General features: G+C 40.1%; 1 protein-coding gene and 1 long non-coding RNA gene across 3 annotated transcripts in view; one reads left to right on the plus strand and one right to left on the minus strand.

The window, feature by feature from the left end:
• Window positions 1-276: 276 nt before the first annotated feature.
• Window positions 277-23,326, minus strand: part of LOC115226690 (F-box only protein 32) — a 70,699-nt gene continuing 47,649 nt past the window's right edge. For both annotated transcript variants that reach the window (XM_029797706.2, XM_029797705.2), the window contains exons 4-9: window positions 23,058-23,150; window positions 22,086-22,179; window positions 19,201-19,370; window positions 13,163-13,422; window positions 3,794-3,866; window positions 277-1,887 (exon numbers count right to left, since the gene is read on the minus strand). In XM_029797706.2, coding sequence (XP_029653566.1) covers window positions 1,795-1,887; window positions 3,794-3,866; window positions 13,163-13,422; window positions 19,201-19,370; window positions 22,086-22,179; window positions 23,058-23,150 — 783 coding nt within the window. In that variant the 3' untranslated portion in view covers window positions 277-1,794. The remainder of the gene's footprint in view (window positions 1,888-3,793; window positions 3,867-13,162; window positions 13,423-19,200; window positions 19,371-22,085; window positions 22,180-23,057; window positions 23,151-23,326) is intronic.
• On the plus strand, window positions 16,937-21,835 carry LOC118768528. Its single transcript, XR_005004351.1, has 3 exons — window positions 16,937-17,650; window positions 21,039-21,048; window positions 21,825-21,835. It is a non-coding gene; the product is annotated as an uncharacterized LOC118768528 (long non-coding RNA).

The raw sequence follows: 23,326 nt of genomic DNA on the forward strand, positions 1-23,326 counted from the left end.
TGTATGCATGTATGTATGTACGTATGCATGTATGTATGTATGTATGTATGTATGCACGCATGCATGCATGCATGTATGTATGTATCTATATAAGCACTCATGCACATGCATATATACATACACTGGAGTATATGTATGCTTAAACACACTTGCACACATTTCTTAACATACATTTAAGAGATTCTTCAAGATAAAAATAGATACCAAACATCATCTTAAAAAAATAACAGAAACAGAAAAGAAAATATGAATATAAAATAACAACAAATTATGATAAATAATGGTAGACACCTTTTTCACACCTGGATGTGCAACAAAGGTGTAACTTTTTGAAGCCGTAAACTGTGCCAACGCTGGAACAGAGGAGATGTAACAGGAAAACAACATTCTCAAGGACCAATACAGGCAAAATATAAGACCAGAGCTCATGTGTGTCACAAACAATGACCTATTGTGACACATTCAAATTAAAATTCCAGCTACATGTTGAAAGACTGTGACAGCAGAACTCAAATGTGTCATGTGTGCCAGCAATTTTTCAAGCATTTAAACCATGTTACATCTATGAGGCATTGTGTGTGTGTGTGACACATATTAAACAAATTCTTTAATGTGCATGTAGAAAGACAGTGACTGTAGGCAGACCTTGGATGTGTCCTAGATGTGTTCTGCAAGGTTTTCAGGCAATGAACTGTATCACAACAATGATACACTAAATGGTGTAACACAGATGAGTAGCTTGAATATATCAAATAGACTGTGACACCAAATTTCAACTGTGTCTTTGTAACACAGTGTTTCAGAGTAACAACAGTCTGTATCATGAAATACATACCAGGGTATGTGACACACAGTTCCTAAATATTTCATCAGAGTGTGACACACAGAGATTTGAGCTCAGTGACATAACATATGTAACCATGATACCTGAGTATGATTTCGCAAGTCACAATTGTGACAAGTTGCCAGGGTTTTCAGTTCAGATGTGTCATAATTGCAACACGACACAAGAGGTTTTAGTTTGACAAGTGTGACAGACAACATTCAAAGTACGAGCTTGTCACAGTGCAACCAAATACTATTGTTTGCAGTGGAGCTGTGTCACAGTTCTAACATGGCACAGGAGTTTTTAGCCTACTCTCCTGCAACATAAGAGGGGCACAGTAATACTAACAAACAAAAAAATGGATGAAAATTTTAGTTCCTTTCATGATACAACTGTGACACATCTCCAGAATTTGAATCCAGTTACATCACGTGTGACAAAAAGGACAAACAGTTTTAAGTTTAGTCACAAGACATGTGACACAGCACCAACATGAGTTTAGTTACATTACATGTATCACAATACCAACATTTGTATTCAGTCACGTTACATGTGACACAGCACCAACAATTGAATTCAGTCATGTTACGTGTCACGATACCAATATTTGAGTTCAGTAGTTATGTTACATGTGGCACAGCACCAATATTTGAAGTCAGCATGTCACACATGTTACAATATCAACATTTGAGTACACTACATCAGTTCATGTCGCAACTTTTGTAACACAGCACTCAAGATTTCAGTTTAGCATTAATGTGTCCATGTCACATAATGACAAGAAAAGTTTCAGACGGATCACATGATGTGTCAGCAAAATAAATAAATTTATTAATTAAACAAAAATGATCAGTAACACAACAGCTTCTATCCAACAAGGTAAAGGTGGGTCCAGGAAGCTGTGGACAAAGAGGTCCCACTTTCAAATACAACCAGGCAAGTATTCTGAACATCGAGGGTTTTATAATTTAGAGAAGAAACAATGAGAGGAAGGCCTTTGGATTCAGGGGCCGGCAGACAATTTCTAGTTCATCTTCTTTGGAACAGGGATGGCCAGTCAACTGCAACAAGAAAGAGAAAGAGAGAAGGTAGATATTAGAGATATTAAGAGCAAGGGGACAGCAACAACATCAACAATCATTTTAAGGCTATTTTCCCTCCTAATATGTAAAAAAAGGCCTTTGGCCTTTTTACATACATGTCTGTGTGTATACATACACACGCACACACATACACACACACATAATACACACACGCACACATACACACACACATAATACACACACGCACACATACACACACACATAATACACACGCACACATACACATGATGGGTTTTATTTCCAGAGACTGAAACAAGTAAGAGATAAAAAAACCCCTTTATATTTTAATGGTGGAGGCACATGGCCTAGTGGCTAGAGTAGTGGACTTGTGGTAGAAGGATCGCAGGTTCGAATCTTAGACCAGGCGTTGTGTGTGTTTAAGAACAAAACACCTAAGTTCCACTTGGCTCCGGCAGAAGGTAATGGCGAACTTCTGCTGACTCTTTTGCCACAACTTTCTCTCACTCTTTCCTCCTGCATCTTGCAGCTCACCTGCAACAGACCGGCGTCCCGTCCAGGTGGGGAACCTCTACGCCAAGGAAACCGGGAAGCCGGCCCTTATGAGCCAGTCATTGCCCGAGAAGGAACAAACAACAACATATTTTAATGATTCAATCTCTCAGACTCATCAGATGTTTTAATCCAGAAGGTGTAGAAAGTGGATCAGACTGCGCTAGAGTGGATTTCACCACATTATACATTTTTCTTTTTTTTAAATTTCTTTTTACTTGTTTCAGTCATTTGACTGTGGCCATGCTGGAGCACCGCCTTTAGTCGAGCAAATCGACCCCGGGATTTATTCTTTGTAAGCCCAGTACTTATTCTTTCGGTCTCTTTTGCCGAACCGCTAAGTGACGGGGACGTAAACACACCACCAATCGGTTGTCAAGCGATGTTGGGGGACAAACACACACACACACATATATGAATATATACGACAGGCTTCTTTCAGTTTCCGTCTACCAAATCCACTCACAAGGCATTGGTCGGCCCGGGGCTATAGCAGAAGACACTTGCCCAAGATGCCACGCAGTGGGACTGAACCCGGAACCATGTGGTTGGTAAGCAAGCTACTTACCACACAGCCACTCCTGCGCCTTCTTCTTGTTTTTTTTTTTATCACTTGTTTCAGTTATTACACTCCGCCCATGCTGGGGCACCGCCTTGAAGAATTTGTAGTCGAATGGATTGATCCCAGAACATATTTTTAAAGCTTGATACTGTCTTTTGCTGAACCACAAAGTTACAAGGACAGCAAGTGGAAGTGGACAAACACAGACACACACACATAAAATAACAAAAGTGCTTAGACACGATATAAAACCAAAAAGGAAAACTTCAATTGTCACTAATAGTGACTGAGGGTGCAGAGTAGCACCTCCATTGCTAGAAACAAGAGTCAAAGACCTTTATAACCATAGAAATCACAGTGAGCGAGATCACTAAACTTGCAAGCTGGTTTTGCTTGGAACTAAAGTCCATCAGTAGTGACCACTCCATCGCTGAATGGTTTGGTCAAATCTTACCAGTCAGTATATAATATTTACCAGTCAGGAATCAATTCAGCAAAATGGTAATGTGAAAATTATAAAATAACAAAGCTAGCTATATATATACGATGGGCTTCTTTCAGTTTCCATTTCTGAAATCCACTGACAAGGCTTTGGTTGACCTGAGGCTATAGTAGAAGACACTTGCCCAAGGTGCCATGCAATGAGACTAAAACCAGAATTGTGTGGTTGGGAAGCAAGCTTCTTACCACACAGCTATAGTGACCACTTCATATTAACCACAGCACTTCACAGTGTAGTGGTCAGCATACTGGTTTCCCAGACACAGGTAACGTGAAGCTCTATCTGCTTACCTTCCAGAATATACAATCACAGTTGCAACAGATACACAGCATGTCTGCAAACGTATCTTTCCTTCCAAATCGTCTGCAAAAAACAACAATAATAGAAAGAAAATTACAACAACAACAATAATAATAATAATAATAATAATAATAACTTAACTTTATTTCTATCAAAAAAAAAAAATGAACGAACTAGTGAGTTTAGTTTAATGGCCTACCAATGTATACTATGAGTTTCTTTGCCCTAGGAGTCGTGAAGACACTCGGCAAGAAATGGAAGCAAATTTGAAAGAAGAAGAAAAACCCATAAATCATAATAATAATAATAATAATAATAATATCAATAATAATAATAATTGTTTCTGTTATAGGCACAAGAATTTGTAAGGAGGAGGATAGTTGATCCTACCAACCCCAGTACGTAACTGGTACCTATTTTATTGGCCTCAAAAGGATGAAAGGCAAAGTCGACCTTGGTGGAATTTGAACTCAGAGGAAACGCCACAAAGCGTTTCGTCTGCCATGCTAACAGTTCTGCCAGCTCACCATCTTCAATAATAATAATCCTTTCTACTACTGAAATTTGGGGGAGGTGAAGCCAGTTGATTAGATTGACCCCAGTACGACACGAGTACTTAATTTATTAACCCCAAAAGATGAAAGTCAAAGTTGACTTAGGCAGAATTTGAACTCAGAATACACAAAATACTACTAAGCATTTTGCCCAGCATGCTAACGACTCTGCCAGCTCGCTGCCTTAATAATAATAATAATAATAATAATAATAATAATAATAATAATAATAATAATAATAATATAATAATAATAATAATAATAATAATAATAATAATAATAATAATAATAATAATAATAATAATAGGGGAGGGGACTCATCGATTACATTGACCCCCAGTACTCAACTGGCATTTATTTTATCAACCTCCAAAGGATGAAAGGCAAAATCAACATCAGTGGAATTTGAACTCAAAACCTAAAGATGAACAAAATGCTGCTCAGCATTTCACCCGGCATCTTAACAATTCTGCCGGAACAACAACAACAATAATAATCCTTACTACTCTACGCACAAAGCTTAGAATTTGAGGGGAAGGGGGCTAGTCAGTTACATTGACACTAGTGCTAAGCATTTTACCCAGCATGCTAATGACTCAGCCAGCTCACCACTTTAATAATAATAATAATAATAATAATAATAATAATAATAATAAATGCCCTGATGCAGTACCAGGCAGTGGCCCTCGTGGCTTCTGATCTTAACTGATTGGAAGTGTCCTCATGTACATTGTTTTGTCTTGGTATAAAAGATGGGCTACAGCAAATATTCTGCTCAATACCACAGATTTGCTTGTCAGTTGTTTGACCTTAACCAGTTGAGCATGTCCCTTAGTGGCTGACGATATGTGCATCTCTGATCACGAGCAGAAGTAGTGGGGGAGTATCATAGCAATGTGCTGAGAGGAATTCTTGGAGGTTTGGATAATTCACCTTTGGAAACATGGGTGGTTCATTCAACATCTTTAAACAAACCATATTCAGGGACCTTTTGAGTGGGATGGGCTACTCGACCAGAAGAAAATTCTAACTGGGCCCCACCTGCAAGGTCATGTGCTGTTTATCTTGATATGAGATCACCATGTCGCGCACATATGGTTGTGATGTATGTGCCTGGTGTACCCTTATCAGACGGATAGTCACGATGGGTATAATGGCCTTGGTATATTTTACCCCAGTGTCACTTTGATGGTATGCACTGCTCTCTCACTCAATAATAATAATAATAATAATAATAATAATAATAATAATAATAATAATAATAACAATAATATCCCATTTGTCTACAGTGAAAGATTTTCTCCATGACAAAACACAGTGAATGGCTTTCTTACGAGTTCAAATATGCCCCAAGCATATATGAGCAGCCAATAACCTTGCACAAAAAAAAGCATAGCTGTGTGGTTAAGACATTCACTCAGCTTTGAGGTTGTAGTTTCAATCCTACTGTACAGCACACTACGAGGTCTTGGTCAACCGAAGGCTACAGTAGAAGACACCTACTCCGTATGTAACAGAGTGACGTTTGAAACCTGAACCAGAGACTCCAGAAATGAATTTCGTCACCAGATAAGCAATGTTTCTCTTTAGACACAGATTAATTACAGTCATGATCTAAATATCTTAACGACCGAATTAATTTTATTCATGGCCACAAATGATAAAGGCACAAGAGGAATTTAGGTCATTTGATTAATGGAAGCTGAAATAGGAGACAGGGGTCAACTCACATCCACTAACCCCCCCCCTAACATACATTCATGCATGCATACATACATACTATATACTATATATATATATATATATATATATATATATATATATATTATATATATATATGTACATATATGCATTTATATATATATATGTATATATATGTATATATATATATATATATATATACATACAAACATGTGTGTGTGTGTGAGTACATGTGTGAGTGTGTGCGTGTGTAAATATATATATATATATATATACTCTTTTTACTCTTTTACTTGTTTCAGTCATTTGACAGTGGCCATGCTGGAGCACCGCCTTTAGTTGAGCACATCGAACCCAGGTTTTATTCTTTGTAAACATAGTGCTTATTCTATCGGTCTCTTTTGCTGAACTGGTAAGTTACGGGGATGTAAACACACCAGCATCAGTTGTCAAGCGTTGTTGGAGGGGCAAAAACAGACACACAAACATACACACACACATACATACATACATATATATATATATATATATATATATATACACACATATATATATATATATATATATATATATAGTTATTAATATTTGAGGGAATAAAATCCAAAACTTACAAGGAAAAAAAATTCAATTTAGAAATACTAAATCAAATTTCACACAATATAATATTTATATAAAAAATTAGAAAAAAACACCTTTTATCAATTCAAAATGAACAATTAAATTACACCATCCAGAAAATTACATATATAGAAATATTAAAATTAAAATAACAATAAAACATCAAATAGCAAAAAAAAAAATAATAATAACTTAAGTTATTCTACAATTTAAATAAGTCATTATTATTATTTATTTTTTTGCAATTTACTTAATCTTTGACATTTTATTGTTATTTTAATTTTAATATTTCTATAATATGAAATTTTCTAGATGGTGTAATTTAATTGTTCATTTTGAATTGATAAAAGGTGTTTTTTTCTAATTTATATATATATATGTATGTATATATATATGTATATGTATGTATATATATATATACACACATATATACATGCGATGGAATTCTTCCAGTTTCCGTTTACCAAATCCCCCCAACATGTCTTTGGTTGGCCCGAGGCTATAGTAGAAGACACTTGCCCTAGATGCTATGCAGTAGGACTGAACCCGGAACCATGTAGTTCTAAGCAGGCTACTTACCAACAGCCACTCCTACACCTATACACATATACACACACATATATGCATATATATATACATATTTTTATATACATATATAGATGGTGTGATGGGTAAATTGTTGCCATTTCATAATTTTAATTTTGAGCATGTGTATTGTTTGTCTCTGATTTTGCCGACTACACAGTATGGGAGGGTCAGTTGGGCACTGTCTGTGAGAAAAACAGCCCCATGACACAATTCACTCGGCCAGAAATTTGGAAATGACATGCTGCACTGCTTGAGGAAATTCTGAACTACAGACCCTCAAGTGACTACATATATAATGAATCTGTGATTATGTAGATCAGAAAAAGGCGAAACAATTTGTTGGCCTTTTATGGTTTTTATAATTATTTATGTTATAGAATATTATATTATGTTATATATTATATTCATATTATGGAGATGTACTTGCATAGCAAGTGACTTGATCTGAGATCATGTGCTGGAACGAAAACAATTGCAGCGTGGAAGGTGTTTGTAAGCCATTTAAGAAACACACAAAAACCGTTAGATTCACTTCAACATTTAAATTTAATTTGTCAAAATATTTTCGTCGCTTTTTACACATATATACACATATGCAAGCTTATGCAATGAAGTAATTATGTATGTATTTATATATATGTGTGCATTGGTACGAGTGCATATGTTTTTTTTGTGTGTATATACCTGTTCACTGACAAAGCTGCATCTCAGTTTTGTCAGGTCGCGGTCTCAAAGTGACAAAAATACTTTGACAAATTAAATTTATATGTTGAAGTGAATCTAACGTTTTTTTGTGTGTTTCTTAAATGGCTTATAGTATTTAATGTAATATTGTAATATAAATAAATTATTGGATTGTCTATAGAATATCTCTATATCAAATTTATCTTTATATATATATATATATATATATATCTGAAGAATCCACTAGAGTGGATGCAAGCGCTAATATATGATTTATAAAAACATGTGATATATTAATAAAAATTTGTAAATATAAAACCATCCAGATTTCTGAGTACCTCATTTTTTCTAATATATATGTAGTGGATCTTGCAAGCATGAAGTGGATTCAATCCACCACAGCCAAATTTAAATTAACACTGCAACAGAACTGTTCCCACGGTGGAACAATGGTTTTTCTCTGACAGCAGTTTTACATTTCCCAGATGCCTTTAGCTAGGCCGAAATAATGTCTTCACTTGACCCTTTCTAACCTCTTCTACTACACCAAAAGCTAGAATAGGGATAACAAGACCACCAACTAAATCTATTGTTCTCAATGATATATCTATCCTTCTGGATAGTTATATAAGCAAGCATACCCCAAGCAAAAATCAGTTAGTCACAGTCGGTGACAGTTCAATGAAGTCTGGCTGACCAACCTTGGTCAGAGGGAGAAATGTAGTTTACTATCAGCAACTGCGAGACAACGTCCCATGCCCCACAACTCACATTAGTTCTAATTCTGTTCTCTTACAACATCATCCTGTCTCTCTCAGCAATTACTACTACTAAACAATGAAGAGGACACAAACACAAACTTTACTTCGCATGCTTTTTGATCTATTATAACCTGTTCATCGAGGCAAGGTATTGTAACGTAATGGTAAATAAACATTTCCTTAAAACTTCATGCATTGTTCATCTTTCACTTCCTACAGTATGCAATTATAACAACAACTTTTTGTCATCACAACTGCTGACTCCAACATATTCACAATATTGTTACAATTGGTGACCCCGTATATATACGACGAGCTTCTTTCACTTTCCATCTACCAAATCCACTCACAAGAATTTGGTTGGCCCAAGGCTATAGTAGAAGACACTTGCCCAAGGCGCCACGCAGTGGGACTGAACCAATAGCCATGTGGTTGATAAGCGAGCTACTTACCACACAGCCACTCCTGCACCTGTATATATATTTATATATAGAAACACACACACACCAACACACAGACACACACACACCAACGCACACACACACACATATATATATGCTACAGACTTCTTTGAGTTTCCATCAACCACATCCACTCACAAGGCTTCTTTGGTCAGCCTGGGGCTATAGTAGAAGAACTTGCCCAAGACTACAGTGTTGGAAAGCAAGCTTCTTAACAAATAAAAGGAGAACATAAAAACTGGTTGACTGGTAAAATGTTTAAGCAATGATAAAATAACTGGCAGGAATGATAGCATTTTTCACATTCTGAAAGGAAACCCTGTTGAAATCCCCTTTTCATCCCTCCAGAGTCGATAGATAAAGCATCAGTCATATACTCAGCTGAAAAAAAAAAATCACTCCAGAAATGTGACTTTGCAGAAGAACGATAAGGAATCCATGGCCACCAACAGGTTTGAAGAGAGGCAACAAGCAGTACCTGAAGGGAGCCAAATGAAAGATGAGCCGGCCAATTGGGAAAGCAGGAGGCAATAATGGCTAGATCTAACACAGCAGAGCGTTTCATCGTGTGTCCAGAATGCGTTCACCATTATGCGTATGACTATGGCCTCAGATCCCACGAGGGGATATACAAATGAACAAAGTGTTAGGTTGGACTTGATCGACCAAATATATACTCAGCTCCAGTGTGAGCCACGGGAGACAACTGTGTGAAGGTCAGGGGGAATAACTCAGTGTCTTCACGGTATTGTTGAATGCAGTGGTTTCTGGATAGAGGTTGTATATTTGGTGTCTGGCAGTTGCACCTTGGTGTTCTACCGCGCTGTCGGGCTAGGACTCAATATAGGAAAGTGTGCGTGGTTCTCCATCCACGGCTGGGGCAAGTCCTATTGAAATAATGCGGCGAGCTGGCAGAATCATTTAGCACGCCGGGCGAAATGCTTAGCGGTATTTCGTCTGCCGTTACGTTCTGAGTTCAAATTCCGCCGAGGTCGATTTTGCCTTTCATCCTTTCGGAGTCGATTAAATAAGTACCAGTTAGGCACTGGGGTCGATGTAATCGGCTTAATACCTATGTCAGTCCTTGTTTGTCCCTCTATGTTTAGCCCCTTGGGGATAATAAAGAAATAGGTATCACGTTGAAAAAGGTAGAACCGGGAGAGAGGGTGTCCTACCTAGGTCTTAATGTTCCTACGTGGAATTCGAACTCGAGTCGGGAGTTTAGTTTAGATTCGGTGGAGCAGGTGTCCCTGGATATCAAGAAGATAAGCAGGGCTCCACTGAAACCCCGACAGAAATTCCTCTTGCTGCAGCATTATTACCTGCCAAGATTTCTTTATGGCCTTGTGCAGGTCCTGCCGTCAAGAGGAATTCTTGAGTAAGATAGTCGGGTGAACAGGCAGGCGGACTAGCATTCATTCAACACTCAATCTCTCATTTGATGGTTCCTAGCGCCACACTTGGTACCCCACTTCAGCTGCTGGGCCAAACCAAGTGAAGGTATGCTGTTAACTTTGTACCAGTAAACAATAGACTCCAAAGTAACATTTCCCAAGGGCTGAAGAACCTGCTCAGGCCAACGGCCTAGTGTTCGGTGCCAAGGCGTATCTCAGGTAGAGGTATACAGTTAAGGTTAACAGCTTGGAGAGGAATGGGCGCCGCTAAGCTAGCTTATCCATGAAACATTCAAGGAGATGACAACCCGAACAGAACCCCCACCAGATGAGCAGCTGCCTGGGTTAACATCAAGGAGGGGGACAGGGTTTTGAATTTGCTGGCTCACAGACGGTAGCAGAAGACAGAGGTAAGTGGCAACATCTGGTTGTCAGTGAATGTCCCCAATGACCAAAAGGGCAGGAAGAAAAAGAAAATGAAAGAAATGGAGTAGGGTGGAGCTAGGGCGAGTAACATACTCTCATCTGACTGGCACGCTGTCAGTTACAACGACACGGGTTCCAGTTGATCCGATCAACAGAACAGCCAGCTTGTGAAACGAATGTGCAAGTGGCTGAGTACTCCACAGACACACATATCCTTTATGTAGTTCTTGAGGAGATTCAGCGTGACACAGAATGTTACAAAGCTGGCCCTTTTGAAACACAGGTACAACTCATTTGTGCCAGCTGAGTGGACTGGAGTAACGTGAAATAAAGTGTCTTGCTTAAGGACACAATGCGTTGCTGGGAATTGAACTTACGACCTTACAATTGTGAGCTGAATACCCAAACCACTAAGCCACATGTCTTCACTATTCTTTTCTAGTATGCCACAGATACCAAATAACCTAAGGAACATCAAGGAGGGGAACAGGGATTGAGCATTGCCCGTTGAATTCGAACTTGTTCAGCCAAATCCCAGTGATGGCCATTTCTGCTGTCATGGAAATGGCATTTGTGAGATCGTACTCCTGGCCATTGCCAGAATCATGATGTCCGAATGTTGGGCCTCATGGAAGCAATGACAAGTGACCGGGCCCTTTGTTGGTGATATGCAGGGCTTGAGAAGACTTGTCAAGTGGAATCATAGTTGTGGCCATTGCCAGTGGTATGTAAAAGGCACCCACTACACTCTTGGAGTGGTTGGCATTAGGAAGGGTGTCCAACTGTAGAAACCAAGCAAGATCAGCCTGGAGCCTGGTGCAGCCATCTGGCTTACCAGTTCCAGTCAAGCCATCTAACCCATGCCAGCATGGAAAGCAGATGTTAATGATGATGTTTTAATGTTTATTTCTCCGTTTTTGCATGGATTGGATGACTTCTTTTAAGTCAGATCTGCTACAGTCGGATGCCTTTCCTGTCAACAACCCTCACCTGTTTCCAAGCAAGATAGCATTTCCCCATGGCTAGACATGATTCTCCCGTAGAATAGGTTCGAATGCTGGCACCAGGCTAGTAATTTCAGAAGAGGGAGTAAATATCGATTACATCAATCTACAGGGTTCAACTGGTACTCCTTCCATTGACCCTGCAAGGATGAAACACAAAGTGAACCTCAATGGAATTTGAACTCAGAAGGTAAAGACAGATGAAATGCCACCAAGCATTTTGTGTGACATGCTAACAACTCTGCCAATTCCCAGCCTTAGATCTTCCCATGATATTGGAAAGGAATATCACTGCTAATGAGACAGTGACACTCATTTACTACAACTCTCTTGAAATGTCAAGCAAGACAAGGACACACACACACACACACACACACACACACACACATACAAACGCACACACACATACACACGCACACATATGTATATATCATCCAGTGCCCCCACCCCTCTCGTAATTCCTTGTCTTGCAAGTTACTTGGTGACCCTACTGGTGCTGGTGCCACATAAAAAGCATTCAATCCACACTGTAGAGTGGTTGGCATTTGGAAGGGCATCCAGCCATAAAAACCATGCCAAAACTGACCTTGCCTTGTGCTGGTGTCACGTAAAATGCACTGAGTCCACTCTGCAGGGTGGGTGGTGTTAGGAAGGGCATCTAACAGTCAAATCCCTACCAAAACAGACACAGTAGCTTAGGGTAGTTCTTCTACCTGGCCAGCTCCTGTCAAACCATCCAACTCACGTGGTTGAAAAGCAATCTTTTCACTATACAGCCATGCCTATGCTTAAGGCTTCTTTCAGTTTCCATCCCTCAAGTCTTCTCACAAGTAGAAGACACTTGCCTACGAAGCCACATAGTGAGACTGAACTCGAAACCCTGTGGCTGGGAAGCAGACCTCTAAACCAGAGCCATGCCTCGGCCCATAACACAATAAAACATTTAAAAAAGTGACCTCTGCTGCTAAATAATGCTAACAGGTTTCATTGGGTTAATGGAACCTGCATAGCTGGACATTTCCCAGACTGTTTTCCTTCTGAAGACAGGCCTTTGCACCTGAAATATAAAGGTTTCACAAAACTTTGCACATTATCAGAAGCATTTTATTTCCCTCTTTTTTACCTTCTTTGATAAAAAGAAAAGATAAAAGAGCCCCAAACAACATACTTGACACATCTTCGGTAAACCATTTTCCAGTCAATCTCGCACTCGTCAGCTTCCTTTGGAATAAATACCAAAAGTTGGTCGTTGTTGAAATTATAAAAACACAGCTGCTTCCATAGGATCTTCTCTTCGGACAGTTCGTAGATGAAGCTGTTTGTGAGACCAGTGTGGACAATGTCCTTGTGGTCGTTGAGCCGGAGCAGGATGTCTCGGATGCAGTCTTCTGGCAGGTCGCTAAAGGTCAGCTTGCCATCATTTTCTCGCTGCATGTGAGGAAGAATGAGAAAGTGAGAGTGAAGGAGAGTGAGAGGGGGGCATCAAGTGAGGAAGAGTGATAGGGATGAAGAGAGAGAGAGAGAGGGAGAGAAAGAGTGAGTGGTAGGGAGTATGAGTGAGTTAGGGAGGATGACAGGAGAGTATGAGTGTAAGGGTGAGTGAGAGAAAGAGCAACGTAGAGAGGTGGAGAAGGAGAGGAAAGAGAGTGGGAGGGAGAGAAGAATAGAAAGAGGAAGAGAGAGGAGAAAGAGAGGAAAAGTAAAAGAGAGAGAGAGAGAGATGAGAGAAAGAACAAGACAAAGGAGAGTAGAAAAAGAGGAAGAAAGGAAAATAAAGGAGAGAGGGAGAGAGAGAGGAAGGGAGAAAGGAAGAGTGAGGGAAGAGAAAAAGAGAAGAGAGAGGAGGGGGAGAAACAGAGAGCAAAGGAGAGAGAGAGAGGGAGAAAAGAAGAGACAGAGAAAGGAAGAGAAAGAGGAGAGGAAGAGGGAAAAGAGGATGAGAGGAAGAGAAAGGAGTAGAGAGAGAGAGAGAGATAAGCAAGAGTAGTGGTGGTTGTGGTGGTTGTGGTGGTGGTGGTGGTGGTTGTTGTGGTGGTGGTGGTGGTAGTGGTGGTGGTTGTGGTGGTGGTTGTGGTGGTGGTTGTGTGTTGGTGGTGGTTGTGGTGGTGGTGGTGGTGGTGGTGGTGTTGGTGGTGGTTGTGGTGGTGGTGGTGGTTGTGGTGGTGGTTGTGGTGGTGGTTGTGGTGGTGGTGGTGGTGGTTGTGGTGGTGGTGGTGGTGGTGGTAGTGGTGGTGGTTGTGGTTGTGGTGGTGGTTGTGGTGGTGGTGGTGGTTGGTGGTGGTGGTGGTGGTGGTTGTGGTGGTGGTGGTGGTTGTGGTGGTGGTTGTGGTGGTGGTTGTGGTGGTGGTGGTGTGGTGGTGGTGGTGGTGGTGGTGGTAGTGGTGGTGGTTGTGGTGGTGGTGTGGTGGTGTTGTAGTTGGTGGTGGTTGTGGTGGTGTTGTAGTTGGTGGTGGTTGTGGTGGTGGTGGTTGGTGGTGGTTGTGGTGGTGTTGGAGTTGGTGGTGGTTGTGGTGGTGTTGGAGTTGGTGGTGGTTGTGGTGGTGGTGGTGGTTGTGGTTGTGTTGGTGGTGGTGGTGGTGGTGGTTGTGGTGGTGGTGGTTGTGGTGGTGGTGATAGTGGTGGTGGTGTGTGGTGGTTGTGTGGTGGTGGTTGTGGTGGTGGTGGTGGTTGTGGTGGTGGTGGTAGTGGTGGTGTGGTGTGGTGGTGGTTGTGGTGGTGGTGGTGGTAGTGGTGGTGGTGGGTGGTGGTGGGTGGTGGTGGTGGTGGTTGTGGTGGTGGTTGGTTGTGTGTGTGGTGGTGGTTGTGGTGGTGGTGTGTGGTGGTGGTGGTGTGGTGGTGTGGTGTGGTTGTTGGTGGTGGTGGTGGTGGTGGTGGTGGTGGTTGTGGTGGTGGTGGTGTGGTTGGTGTTGTGGTTTGGGTGGTGGTGGTAGTGGTGGTGGTTGTGGTGGTTTGTGGTTGTGGTGGTGGTTGTGGTGGTGGTAGTGGTGGTGGTTGTGGTGGTGGTGGTGGTGGTAGTGGTGGTGATTGTGGTGGTGGTTGTGGTGGTGGTTGTGGTGGTGGTGGTAGTGGTGGTGGTGGTTGTGGTGGTGGTTGTGGTGGTGGTGGTGGTTGTGGTGGTGGTTGTGGTGGTGAGTTACTGGTGAGTTACTGAATTTTGTCTTCATTAACTTTTTCACTTTGCAATTTCTTGGTTATTCCAGAATTTATGTGAAATATCTCCCAAAATAGAACTGGTATTTTCTGCAAATCACATTGCCTCAATAAAGTTGAGATATTTTCAGAGAAAATAGTTTCAAACTTAAAGGTAATGAAATTTTGAGTGGATATGGCTGCTTTTTGCTATAAAATTGTTAAATAACAATTTTACAGGGTTATTATGTATATTAACACTTTCACTGTGAAACTAAATTTCACGGTTATTCCAGGAATTATGTTAAATATCAAGCATAGAATAGAGTTGGTATTTTCTGCAAGTTGCATTGCCTCATTAAACTTGAAAATAGTTTCAGACATTCCTCAACAAAAGATAGATTGATATATTAAACTGCTTCCTGAAGTTGAGGGCAAAGAAACTAAGAAGAGGAGGAAGAGGACGGCGATGACGATGACGACGACCAGGCATTGGCTCTCATGGCTTCTGATCTTAACTGATTGGAAGTGTTATCATGAACATTGTTTTATCTTGGTACTAAAAGATGGGCTACAGCAAATATTCTGCTCAATACCACAGATTTGCTTGTCAGTTGTTTGACCTTAACCAGTTGGGCATGTTCCTTAGTGGCTGACGATATGTGCATCTCTGATCACGAGCAGAAGTAATGGGGGAGCATCATAGCCATGTGTTGAGAGGGATTCTTTTGGGGTTTGGATAATTCACCTCTGGAAACACGGGTGTCTCTTTCAACATCCTTAAACAATCCTTATTCAGGGACCTTTTGAGCGGGATGGGTTACTCAACCCGAAGAAACTTCTAACTGGGCCCCACCTGCAAGGTCATGCGCTGCTTATCTTGATATGAGATCACCATGTCACGCACATATGGTTGTGAGGCATGTGCCTAGTGTTCCCTTATCAGATGGGTAGCCATGATGGGTATACTGGGCTTCGTATATTTTACCCCAGTGTCACTTTGATGGCATACACTGCTCTCTCACTCACTCAATAATAATAATAATAATAATAATAATAATAATAATAATAATAATCCTTTCTACTGGAAGCATAAGACCTGAAATTTGGTGGGGAGGAGATAAGTCAATTACATCAATCCCAGTGTTTCACTGGTACCTAATTCATTGCCCCCAAAAGGATGAAAGGCAAAGTTGACCTCGGTGGAATTTGAACTCAGAACATAAAGTCAGATGAAATACCACTAAGCATTTCGCCTGGCTTGCTAATGATTCTGCCAGCTTGATGCCTTAATAATAATAATAATAATCCTTCCTACTGGAAGTACAAGGCTTCAAAATTAGGGGAAAGGATTAAGTCAGTTACATCGACCCCAGTGCATAACTGGTACTTATTTAATTGACTCCGAAAGGATCGAACAATATATTCCATGGAGGTTATGCGATTGTTTTATATTAAATAACATTAAAAAGATTGAATGGCATTATTTTATATTAACTCTTTCACTGTGAAATTAAACTTGATGGTCATTCCAGAAATGGTGTTAGATATCTGCCCAAAACATAGAATTTTGTATTTCCTGCAGGTCGTGATGCCTCAATAAACTTGACACCTTTCAATAAAAACTTGTTCCAAACATGACATTCCTCATATAAAACTGCTTTCCACAGTTAAGGGTATGTGTAAAATATATTATTTGATTTCCATAGTAAAAGGGTCAAAGCTATCCCTCTCTCTCTCACCACCTGTCAAAACCTAATAATGCCTAGTAATATGAAAAGTTTTGAGCCTAACCTAGAAACAGGACTGCTATATGGCCGAAACAGTTTTTTCTGGCAAGTACCGTCTTTTCGGAGTATTCTTGCTCATTTTCATGATTCTGATATTTTAATTTTTTCTGTTGCAGACTTTTGAATGAACAAGTGTCGAGGTTACAAGGAAAATGGAGAAAACTGAGTATTGTGCTGTCATAAAGTAGCTTCATTTGAAAGGCATGACTCCATCAGAAATCCATGAAGATATGGTGAGAACCTTAGCAGACAATGCTCCTTCATATGCAACAGCCAAATGCTGGGTAAATGAATTCCAGTGTGGTAGGGAGAGTGTGGAAGATGAGCCCAGACCAGGGAGACCTCCAACTGCAACCACCAAGGACAACCTTGACCTTGCTCTTGGTATGATAATGCAAGATCGCCAAACATCATGTCATCAGATAGCCAAGAGACTGGGCACCTCAACTGAAAGAGCTGACAACATTGTGACAAAAGAACTTGGGTACTCAAAGGTTTCTGCAAGGTGGGTCCTTCACCTTTTGACTCTTCAACAGAAATGCACCAGGTGCACTTAGTCCATGAGCAATCTGGAACTGTTTGAAGCCGATGAAGAGAATTTCCTTGCTTGCTTCATTACTATGGACGAAAGTTGGGTTCATCACTTCCAGCCTGAAACCAAAGAACAATCAAAGCAGTGGAAGCACACATCTTCTCCTACCCCAAAGCAGGCCAGGGTCATTCCTTCAGCTGGCAAGGTCATGGCATCGGTTTTGGCGATTCTCAAGGTGACTTGCTGATCGATTACCTTGAAAAGGGACACAACATGACAGGGCTGTATTATTCTCAGCTACTGAAATGCCTCCGAGACGCAATCAAAGAAAAAAGGCCGGGAATGCTCACCAGAGGAGTCCTTTTTCATCGCAACAATGCTCCAGCCCACACCTCAGTGGTTGCCATGGCAACAATTCGTGAGTGTGGATACGAACTTGTCCCCCATCTGCCTTATTCGCCAGACTTAGCCCCCTCTGACTCTCATCTATTCCCCAAAATGCAAAAAGCCCTGGCAGGTTGCCATTTTGCCAGTGACAATGACGTCATAGGAAGTTTCTTGGAGTTTCAAATAAAGGAGTTCCTCTACGCCAGGATAATGGCGCTTCGGCACCGCTGGAGAAAGTGTTCAGCCATCGAGGGGGGGGGACTATGTTGAAAAATAAATCATCAGAAGTCTTGTACCATGTTTTGTTCTTTTGAGGCTCAAGACTTTTCATACACCCCTCGTAGAAGACACACATACATATATATATAGACATACATACATATAAGCACAAACACACACACACACACACACACACAACCATAGGGGTTTTCCAAAACACTCATAGGCACTTTCAGATGTACACACACACACCCAAGTGCTCATAAAACACTGATAAGAATGACTCAAATGCAGAGAGACAGACACAGGCCCCCACCATTCATATAAACATACACATACCGACATGCAGATACACTTAGACTCATACACTACACATGCAAAGAGGTACACACACACACATATTCACACACACCCACACATAGGTACATACATATGTGCATGTACATACAAAGACAGACGCATGTGTACATACCTACAAACACACATCCAGTCATACACACATGTACATATACATAATTGCACATCCACGCATATAAACATGTGTGTCCATATATATAAACATATATCCAGCATACCCATGTGTACACGTATACAAACGCACGTCTAGGCATATACACAGACGTGTGTACATACATACAAACACACATTAGGTATACATGTATGCATATGCATGAGTACAACCAGACATGCATGCAAACACTCTTTTACTCTTTTACTTGTATCAGTCATTTGACTGTGGCCATGCTGGAGCACCGCCTTTAATCGAGCAACTCGACCCCGGGACTTATTCTTTTGTAAGCCCAGTACTTATTCTATCGGTCTCTTTTGCCGAACCGCTAAGTAACGGGGACATAAACACACCAGCATCGGTTGTCAAGCAATGCTAGGGGGACAAACATACACACACACACACAAATATATATACATATATACGACAGGCTTCTTTCAGTTTCCGTCTACCAAATCCCCTCACAAGGCATTGGTCGGCCCGAGGCTATAGTAGAAGACACTTGCCCAAGGTGCCACGCAGAGGGACTGAACCCGGAACCATGTGGTTGGTTAGCAAGCTACTTACCACACAGCCACTCCTGCGCCTATATGCACACACACACACACACACACACACACAATTCCCAAATTAATACTGACCTCTGTTAACTGGAATGTTTCCAGCTTCTTAATCATCCTGGCGACTGCATCATTGTGTTGTGCCCAAAGAGCTTGGCTCCCGATATGTGTATGAATGCCATCATTGAGGGCTTTTTGGGAAAGGTGTAGTAACCTGCGCACAGCCTCTAAGTTATACTCGAGTTTTAGAACTGGGAAAAATCAGAGAAGGGAAAAATATATTAACTGTTTATAATCACACACACACACACACACACACACACACACACACACATATATATAACAAAAGGGTGTGTATTTCCACACAGGAGAAAATATAGAAAAATTTGGGCTGAAAATGCACCTGAATTTGAAAAACTTGCAATTGTTTTTAAATAAATTCATTTACATACAAACCAAACTAGTTTCAACAGTATTTTTGTTTAGTAATGTTAAAAATTAAAAATTGCAAAATAGAAAAACACGTTTAAAAGATTCAATAATATCAATTATGATTTAAATGTTGACAACGTTCAATATTCTTGTTTAAATACAAAAAATTCAATAGTGTTAGAAGTGATCAATAAGAAATGTGGATCACCAAGGGTTCGGTCATACTAAGTTAAACTAGCTCGTTAAGAAAATCTTGATAAGTGACAAAAGCAGAATATATACTGAGCTCGACTGGCTTCTGTGCCGGTGGCACATAAAAAGCATCATCCGAACGTGGCCGATGCCAGCGCCACCTTGACTGGCTTCCGTGCCGGTGGCACATAAAAAGCATCATCCGAACGTGGCCGATGCCAGCGCCACCTTGACTGGCTTCCGTACCGGTGGCACGTTAAAAGCACCAACCGATCGTGGTCGATGCCAGACTCCCCTGGCACGTAAAAAGCACCCACTACACTCACGGAGTGGTTGGCGTTAGGAAGGGCATCCAGCTGTAGAAACACTGCCAGATCAGACTGGGGCCTGGTGCAGCCCCTGGCTTCCCAGACCCCGGTCGAACCGTCCAACCCATGCCAGCATGGAAAATGGACGCTAAATGATGATGATGATGAAGATGAAGTAATGTTTAACACCAGAGAGGGGATACCTGTTATTTCAACAAGAGGAGGAGACCTCTTCCAGCTGGTCCTTCAGTGCGCTCCACATTCAATATACACTGCAAGCAGGGCAAGAACTCCCTACTCTTCCAGCTTCGGGACCACCAACTGCAAGGTTTCAACCTTTTCTATGGACATCCTTCGTAATGAAGACTCATCTGCTACAAGTCTCATGGATGCTTGACTGTGCATTGGATAACCAGCTGGAAGTGGTGTCCTCCTGGGGTTAAATTAGCAGTGGCGTCTGTTCCCGTGTTTGGGTGGTGATAGATATTATCTATATACATATATATATATACATATATATATATACATACATATATATATATATATATATATATATATATATATATATATATATATATATATATATATATATATATATATATATATATATGTATGTATATATATATATATGTATGTATATATATATATATATATATATATATATATATATATATATATACATACATATATATATATATATATATATATATATACATACATATATATATATATATATATATATATATATATATATATATATATATATATACATATATATATATATATATATATATATATATATACATACATATATATATATATATATATATACATACATATATATATGTATGTATATATATATATGTATGTATATATATATATATATATATATATATATATATATATATATATATATATACATACATATATACATATATATATATACATATATATATACATACATACGTGTAAAAAGATTCAAGCGAGGTCATTGCCAGTACCGCTTGACTGGCCCCCGTGCAAGTGGCATGTAAAAGCACCCACTACACTCTCAGAGTCGTTGGCGTTAGGAAGGGCATCCAGCTGTAAAAACTCTGCCAGATCAAGACTGGAGCCTGGTGCAGCCATCTGGTTTGCCAGCCCTCAGTCTAACTAGTCCAACCCATGCTAGCATGGAAAACGGACGTTAAATGATGATGATGATACACAAAATTTAGAGGATTGACCACTAAAAGTGGACAGCCTGTATGCTAGATATAGATGTCAAAATCGCCATTTTCCACAGAGAATGTGTTATCAAGAAAAAAATTAGCAAAAAACCAAAGCTTTTGACATCTATATCTAGCATACAGGCTGTCCACTTTTAGTGGTCAATCCTCTAAATTTTGTATGTAAAAAACTTTTAATCTTCGGATTTTTTAAATATGCTAGGCCACTGGTTTTAATTGATTAATATCAATTTCTACCCTTATTTAATTATATATATATATATATATATATATATATATATATATATATACATATATATAAAGTTTATCCAAACATGAAAACACAAAGAGAAAACACAACATCGAGAGGACGTGGAACAAGTATAGTGTTATTGGACGCTTAGGAAAGGAAAGGAAGAAGGAGGGATTAACGTCTTGAGTGGAGCTCTTCATCAGAAATATAAGAAGGGGAAAGATCCAAGGAAGGGAAGATGGAGGAAAAATAGTCGCCAACGAATTACACGCGGTCACATTTTGAATGAATTATATATAAAGTAGTCAATAGACTATATATTATATCTTTATACTTATACACATATGTAAACTCACACACACACACACACATATATGTATAAACACATACACATATATAAACTTGGACACGCATACTCATTAAAGATAGTGTGTTTTATGAGGGAGGTTTTGCTGCTATTTCTAGCAAGTTGGCTGACTACAGTAACGTCCTGCTCACAGCAGTAGCAAGACGTTGATCAAGTGCAGGAGTTACGTACCTTGACTGCGCTGAAGCAGAGAAAAGTTGTCTTACCTTGAGTTAAAACCTCTTCCAGTGTGTGGAAGAGATATTTCTGTGTGTTTCCGCTGAGGCTGGACAGTTTGGTGGTTATCAAGATTTCCAGCAGCTGCGACAGGAAGCAGAAAGATTACAAATAAATGAATGAATGTATAGAGGCGTACCAGTGTCTATATATGGAGACGTGTGTGTATGAACATGTGTGTGCATATATATATATATATCTTTCACTTGTTTCAATAATTTGACTGTGGCCACGCTGGAGCACCACTTTCGAGGGTTTTACTCAAAGAAATCAACCCCAGGATGTACTCTTTGTAAGCCTCTGTCTGTTTTGCTGAACTGCTAAGATAAAGGAACATAAACATACCAACACTGGTGATGCCAGGGGGACAAAGCAAAATTTCCATACTTCCTAGGGGGCAGCAAATAGGAAACAACAGCTGCTACCCAAGGGTAGAAATCTTGTTACCCAGTGTAATTCATACCCGTGTTCAGACATGGCTGAGTGGTAAAGTTTGCTTCTCAACCACATGGTTCCAGGTTCAATCTCACTTAGGTAAGTGTCTTCTACCAGAGTCCCAGGCTGACCAAAGCCTTGTGAGTGGATTTGGTAGATGGAAACTGAAAGAAGTGCATCAGGTGTATGTGTGTGTGTGTGTGTGTGTGTGTGTGTGCATGCGTGTGTGTGTGTGTGTGTGTGTGTGTGTATCTTTGTGTCTTTGTTTGTCCCCCTCCACCACTTGACAACTGGTGTTAGTGTGTTTACATCCCTATAACCTAGCGCTTCAGGAAAAGAAACTGACAGAATAAGAACCAGGCTTTAAAAGTAACAAGTACTGGGGTCAAGACATTTCACCAACAATTCTTCAAGGAGGTGGTGCCCCAGCATGGCCGCGGTCAAATGACTGAAACAAGTAAAAGATAAAATACACACACGCACACTCACACTGTATATATTTAAGGTGAGTGGAAGTGTTTACTCACAGAACAAACATAGTTGAATCTGCGAACATCCTTCACAGCTCCACTGAGATCGAGTCGGATGAAAGCTTCACTCACACTCGTGTGAATTTTCCTCTGGAAATACACGAAATTTAGATAAATGATTCTCAATTGATAATAAGTGAGTAGAGTAAATACTAATGAGTGGGTGATATATGAGTGTGAGTGATGGAATGACAGAATCTGTTGAAGAACCATAATAGGTGAATGAGTGCAGGCGAGGCGTAAGGCAGAGTGAATGAGTTGAGTGT

The sequence above is a fragment of the Octopus sinensis genome, linkage group LG30, assembly GCF_006345805.1.
Source record: "Octopus sinensis linkage group LG30, ASM634580v1, whole genome shotgun sequence".
Classification (NCBI taxonomy): Eukaryota; Metazoa; Mollusca; class Cephalopoda; order Octopoda; family Octopodidae; genus Octopus; species Octopus sinensis.